At 36.9% G+C, this 6,909-nt stretch overlaps 1 protein-coding gene across 2 annotated transcripts; it reads right to left on the reverse strand.

Annotated features, from left to right (window-relative positions):
* Nucleotides 1–45: 45 nt before the first annotated feature.
* LOC116805581 lies at nucleotides 46–1,416 on the reverse strand. 2 transcript variants are annotated; one of them, XR_004365262.1, is made up of 3 exons: nucleotides 1,223–1,414; nucleotides 920–1,161; nucleotides 46–849 (listed from the first exon to the last, which is right to left on the reverse strand). XR_004365262.1 is itself a non-coding variant. In XM_032738298.1 (2 exons), exons 1-2 carry the CDS (start codon nucleotides 1,306–1,308, stop codon nucleotides 939–941), a joined length of 309 nt encoding a protein of 102 aa, XP_032594189.1. In that variant the 5' UTR covers nucleotides 1,309–1,416; the 3' UTR covers nucleotides 889–938. The 2 variants fall into 2 exon arrangements, 1 of the variants encoding a protein (XP_032594189.1); XM_032738298.1 differs by lacking the exon at nucleotides 46–849 and having other exon boundaries at nucleotides 889–1,161; nucleotides 1,223–1,416.
* Between the last annotated feature and the right edge of the window lie 5,493 nt (nucleotides 1,417–6,909).

A 6,909-nucleotide genomic window follows, 5' to 3' on the forward strand; every position in this document is an offset into this window, starting at 1 on the left:
AAACGAAATTCCTAATGTCGAATAAAATATAAAAAATGTAGAATAAGGCTAAAAACAGCTTGCAGTGTTTTATTATTATGATTAGACCAATTATCAACTAGCTACAAATTTTGTATTTTATGGTTCTCACTACACCTAGTAATTGACATAAGGGATCTTGCATCGTTATTTCATAATAATTATTTATTAATTATATTTATATATGTACATATCCCTATCTTATAGGTTTATCACTCTTCTTTTCCGTTCAGGTCTTAAACGTTTGAATAATTTGTAATAATAACGAGATTGATTCTACTTAACGTACATCAACTAGTAAAACATAAACATTAAAATATATGTTTGATGTGTAATAAGAATGGGGAAAGCATAGTGTGGATCTTCATTGGTCCCAATTAATGAGCTTCAACTAACATTTCTTCTTCAGAATGATAATAAAGATACGATAACATAATAAAAAAGAAAGCCAGAAACTAATCATACCAAGCGAGGGTAAAATCATTGGTAGAATTCTGCAAGCCAACGACTATATCGTAGATGTCCAGGGCTTTTCCAAGCTCCAGACCGAAACGATTAATGATATCGCCGCGTGAAAGCACCATTAATGCAGTGCCATCAATTTTGTTATCCGTAAAGATGTCTGCGTACTGAGGACAATACTGCTCAACAAAGTCATATACTTTTTTAGTGCTCCAGGCAAAGACGGCCTTCATGGGTAATCCTGTTGTAATCGGCTGCTGATTCTCGCCATTTTCTTTGTCACGCGGCAATATCGGCATAAATCGCACTTGTATCTTTAGCGTGAATTGATTAAAGCTGCAAACTGCATCGGCAAGCACTCAAAATGCCCTGTAAAAAACAAAAAGTACACTTGAAATTTAAGCCAACCCTCGTGTATAAAAGACCAAAATGTGTTTACATTTCAAATTGCACGCCTTTCAGCTTAGAAAGTTACTTCTGTAGCCAGTGCCACGCCTTGGCTCACATCCGCCGCATCCCATGCATGTATCGGTAAATCGGCGCTGCTTCACGCTTGGTACTGGAACATTATCAATCCATATCCCTTCAATGCGATTCGAATTTTGCGAGGCTGACGTTATGGTGGCTGCGTGGTCCTCGAGATATGTAACTGTTGGACGGATCGTAAGGTTCTTTCGGTTTCTGTTTCAAGAAGAAGATAAGATTAGTGTGTATATGGTGTTCTCATAATCGGAAAACTTACCTTGTCACGTCCCGTTGTCCGCACACTGCCGAGCGTGCTGATTTGGGGTGAAATTGTATTCTTTGTTTTTCTATTGTTCGAAACATCTTCCATGATGCACTTCATGTGGAGCGTTTTATTTATTTTCTTTTGTTTACATTTAGACCAAACAAAGTTGTCAACAGCAATGCGCGCTCGGCGATTGCTTAAACTTGACGCCGATAAGTTATCGATTACTTATCGCTTGTAGCATACATTTTGTGGGAAAATGTAAGTGTAAAATTCATATGTATTTAAAATAAATATAAATATGTATTCTTCACACTTCTATATTCGATATTGTTGACATCGAATGCGAAAATTGCGTTAGACATTTGGATGTATTGCTTTGCAACATAATATTCAATTATTGCTCTACCTGAATCACTACCAAATGCGCATCGGCACTCATGTAAACATATGTATGTACATGTATGTGTATAAAAAATATAAAACCAAACCTACAGATTTTCATCACGGCAGTGTGTAACGCAGATGCAAAAAGTATCGATACCAATCGATACAAATATTTTACATTCATTGCGAAAATGTAAACAAACCAAGTGCGAAGAACTTATTTAGTTACTGTCAACTAAAGTCAGTAGACACAAAAAAAAAATACACAATGAAAAAAATTGAATAAACTAAATAAAAAATCAAATGTAAGAATAAATTTGAATTAAAAAAAAAATAAAAATATATATTGGTAAAGATTTCTGGGCGTATTTAAATGCAAAATGGTCCAACATTTATTGCATGGATTGGGGAAAACTCAATTTGGTTGGTAGGTTATTGGCGATGTCCTTCAAAGATCCGCAGCACCAGGTCCCCTGCCCTCAAAAATTTGAAATGTGGTTTATGTTTTGCAGTTTTTTTTGAGTTAGAGTCGTCAAATTTAGGAGGTATTTTATTGGTAGCCGCCTTTAAGGTAACTTGCTGGTAACCTCCTTCAAATATCAACACATATCTTTTCAAACCTCCGCCCCCAGGAACTTCGGACCCAGAAATCTGAAATGTGCATATCTTCCACAATTTGTAAGCTAATGCCAAAAAATTTAGAAAGTATATTAATAACAACTTTTCTAAGAGATTGACCACGTCCATTCCAGCACACAAAGCCTATACCTACCGCAATTTTAAACACAAACTTGGAGGATAGATTACTAAAAATCTTTTTCAAAGATCGGTATTTCTTAGCTACACCTACCCCGTTCTGTGGCACATGTTTTTAGATTACATAAATAGGCATATCATGAATATATAGTATTTTTACTATAAATTGCTTAGTGTATTAATAATTCGGACTAATGCTTACGACATAAAAGTTCCTACTTGACTTTTGTATATTCTGCTTAGCTCCAGTTTGGGATCACACTGAACAGCACAAGCTACCCACAAAAAAGTTATATGCAACCGAATTAAAGGAAGTTGGGCTGAATGTTGCCTAATAAATAATTGATTTTGGTGACCAGTTAGGGTTGTGGTCCTTAGAGCACAGACAGTGTGGAATTTATGATCATTGTTAGTTTGCTTAATGGCCCATGTCAATCTCAATCTCCAATGCCATCAGCATCTTCCATCTTCGTCTCATCAACTCAAACTCAAAATCAAACTGAAGCTCTGGCTCTGGCGCAGAGTATCCGTATCCGGAACGTATTCCTGGCCTTCTCTTAGTGACAGCCGCATAGGGATTACGATTTGTATCCTACGCACGTCTCGGTGCCAACAAATCACGCACGTTAACACCTCCAAGGCACAAGGCGAAAATCAGCGAAAGTCTCCCACGCACACTCTCCCACTTTTCCATTCCCATTCCCACTTCCTATCCCTCTCTATCTTTCTCTGTGTGTCTCTTTCTTTTTGGCACTGGCCAGCGGGTAGGCACACTCAGAAAAAAACTCGCCATGAATTTTAGAAAATCGTCCTGAAAACTACAAAGTTTTTCTTGTTTTTTGCAATAGTTTCTAAATATAAGAAAATAAAATTTTGGAAATCCGTTGACAATAGAAAAAAGACGGTGTTTTTTACTTTTGTAAATATTTTCTATTATCAAAAAATGCATTTCTAAAAAAAAGAATTGTATATCCAGACTCTTATTAATAAAATTTGTTGATTTAGACGCTACGTAGCTTAGTTGGATATCACTCGAATCGGGTTGAAATCGCCGTAACTGAGTATCTACCTAAAATCGTTGTATATGTGAAGTCTTAAAGTACTAATGCTTATTAATAATATAATTTTAGAGTTACTTGTAAACATGGGAAAAAAAAACAATCGGAAAATAAGATACATTTGCTTACATACATTTTAGGAAAATTTACCTTAAAATTGAGAAAAGAATATTCATCGATTTTAGAAATATATTTTCTGAATAATAGGGTGAGTTGCCTTCGGCGCCAGAAGTATGGCGAAGTTCTAATAATCAAGTAGATTTTTTTCTGGGTGAATGGTTGGCATGGCAGGGCTTGGCATGTCTTCCAATTGACAACCTGGGTGTCTATGTCAGCGTCCGTGCGCCATGACAGCGTCCCTCGTCTGTCCCTTTTGGCGAGTCGCTCAACTCTGTTGAAAGTTTTTCGCTGTTCTGTGCTATTTTGCACCCAACCTCACGTAGCATGCAACGCTTAATTAAGCCACCATTAAACTCTGTCGCATGAGTCTGGCTAACGCCCCAACAATGCAACAGTATTACGTGCGTGTCCACATGCGTGACAACAACAATATCAGTAGCAGCAGCAAAAACAGCAGTAGCAACGTAGCCACAATAACCGCAACAACAGCAACAACAATTCGTAATTGCATCGACAACTGATTGATAATGTCGGGTTTCCCGCAAATGTGCATATCTGTGGACAGTTGTGTTTCGTCGGAGACTCCATTTGATTTGTGGTACACTGGATTCATTGTGGTCCCTTGCCTGGTTATGGTCCTGGTCCTGGTATTCAATCTAGATGCGCCTTGTCCAATTTAAAACACAATGGGACGAGAACAGAAAGCATAAATTTCATTTACATGGCTCAACGATTTTGTAATGATAAAATCGACCTCAGCATAATGCGGAGGAATTTTGAAGAAGAAAATTCTTAAAGAACTCGATGTATTTAGTACTTGGCCAATATTGGTTTAGAACGCTCTTTTACACTTTCAGGTGTTTTCAAAGCATTTATGCGAACATTCTAGTATTGCTTTGCTTGCATTTGATCTGCTTTCAATAGGTTGCCAGATACATAATAGCTAATTCGTTAGTACAAATGTATAATTCAAAGGCAAAATAATGTTGCACGTCAAATTGGTCACAAAACATTATTTGAATAAGTTATTTTAAGCAATGTTTGTACAAATAAAACAGAAATACACGAGCTGAGTTCATACCATGATTTAGACAAAAATATGGTTGAACAGAAAAATCCAGAACTTCCCCAACTCCCAGGTTCAGCCCCTACTCCATGCTCAGCACAGAATCGCCTTACAACTTGTAACTGCTGAAAAGGAGCATTTGAGTGAGAGCTTCCGGTTTGCTTTTGAGCAGCTTTTAACGAGCTTACGCTTTGTCTACAATAATAATGATGGGCGAGTGACACTGCATATATTTTAGCTATAAGCGAAAGTGGGCGCGACAAACCGACAAATAAGGCGGGCTGAGGTGGGTATTGCTATTTACGTTAACCAAGAATAACAGAACAACACCCCTTGAATACCCTATACCCCATGAAAAGTGTGCGAAAAGTATTTATTTTTACCTATAAAAAAATAAACAGCTTACTAACTTACAGAGAGGCACATTTATATTTCGGATCATGGTCGATTTAATAATATTTGTCAATTAATAAAGATTAAAAAATACTCAAGAAATTAGAACTACTACGACTTTAGTGTAACTACGGCTATAGTATATTTTAAATTTAAAAAAAACTGTTAAAATGTTTTTAATAAAGTGCGTATTTCCAACCATTTTCATAATATCTTATTCGTTTTCATTGATATTGTTCTGGCTATTTGTATATCTCTTTTGTCTGCCAACTTCAAAAGCAAACATGAAACGAATTTTATTTCTTATTTTAGCCTGACTGTAAGCGGCTACCGTTACCGTTATCTTCACCGTTGACGTCACTGTTATAGCCTAGTTAAATGGCCAGCAACGGCCGCTGGCAATTCATAATTTCTGCACTCTGATTGTCTGCTTTGTGCTGTGTTGCGGTGTTTGTGGTCGCTGCTCCTGCTGTTCTGAGTGGAAGGGGAGAAAAGAGAGAGAGAGAGAGAGAGAGGGGGCGGGAGGGAGAGAAACGGAGAGGAGTGGGTTGTTAGAGTAAAGTTCAAGTAAAACATACGAATAATATGGCCAATTTAATCGCTGCAGCTGCGCCGCTGTATAAGCCAAATTGGAAAATGGCTAACGAATAGCAGACGTTGGCATTCAGACCAAAAAGCTGAACCATATGCTGTTTCTGGTCAAATAATTCCAAACATTACTCCTCAATTAATTGTTCAGTATCCCCTACAGATAAATAAAAAATAAGTATAGAGCTATACTAATCCAAGAAAACACAAGAAAATTGTTTCTATTAAGGGAGGTATTCGACAAATTCTTTAGTATTTCCACATAAGCTGCTGAGAATTCTGGACTGCATTATATCATTGTAATGTTATTTGTATATCTATACTACTTGATGCCTTAAGAGTGGTAAATATATATACATTTTCTGTTGTATTTCTACAGAAAAATATTAATAATATATTCTCTTATACTATATAAAGGGTATATGGAAAGCGTATCAGTCAACACGCATACCCATGATTTGGCCCTTTTTTTGTTTCTTTAGTCGGTTTTTCTGTTTCGATTAAATGGGGCACTTTGCCAGCTATTAGTAAGTAAATACTCGTGCATAATAAAATCCTGTTAGCCATTTTAAGTTCGCCGGCTGATGTACCTAATTAAATGCCGCACCTCAAGTGTAGCGCACAAACTTTTTAATTGTTTTCCACGCAAGATGGCGCCACAAGCGCACTTTGACGTTGGACAACAATGGACTTCGCTTTTGCCACTACTACTAATAAATATTTATATATATGTATGTATGTATGAATGTGTCTGTGTGTCGGCAGAAATTGCAAGGCAACAGCATGCGGATTAAACGAGAAGCGCACACAGCGAGTGCTGCGTTTATTGTTATTGCTACTGCTACTGTCGACGTGAACTTGTCTGTGTATTAGAATACAATACATTTTATGCTCCAAAGCAACAAAAAAAAAACAACCAAAAACCAAAGAAAAGGGCAAAGATTTTTCTTTTAAGCAATGTAAAGCCACAAACTGGATTCTCAGAATATGCGTGTAAAGAGTTTAATGTTGCAGACGATTCAACAATCACATCTTTTGTACTCATATGGTCAAAGGCTATAGTTACTCCAAGGTTTTTTTTTTGCAGTGTATGGATGCTGGGTTTGTGTCTTAATATTCTCTGTGATGAATATTCTTCCAATTATGTCCTGCCCTTTCCATTTTCGAGCTGCAGCCTTACTTGCAGTTTTCATTTCAATCAGTTTCCCTCATACACAGTTGCTTAGTTAAGATATTGCAACCTGATACATTTCCGCACACTTGAACTAAACTCTAATGAAAATGCCTAGCTAGAGAGTAGAGTAGAGAGTAGTCAGAAGCACTCAAAATAT

Source organism: Drosophila grimshawi, unplaced genomic scaffold, assembly GCF_018153295.1.
Source record: "Drosophila grimshawi isolate 15287-2541.00 unplaced genomic scaffold, ASM1815329v1 contig_848, whole genome shotgun sequence".
NCBI lineage: Eukaryota > Metazoa > Arthropoda > Insecta > Diptera > Drosophilidae > Drosophila > Drosophila grimshawi.

Bases quoted from the DNA above. Each gene is read 5' to 3' on its own strand.
- LOC116805581 (XM_032738298.1), bottom strand. From the start codon at position 1,308: ATGTTTCGAACAATAGAAAAACAAAGAATACAATTTCACCCCAAATCA. The intron at 1,162-1,222 runs GTAAGTTTTCCG...TTCTTGAAACAG, and splicing joins GGACAACGGGACGTGACAAG to AAACCGAAAGAACCTTACGA.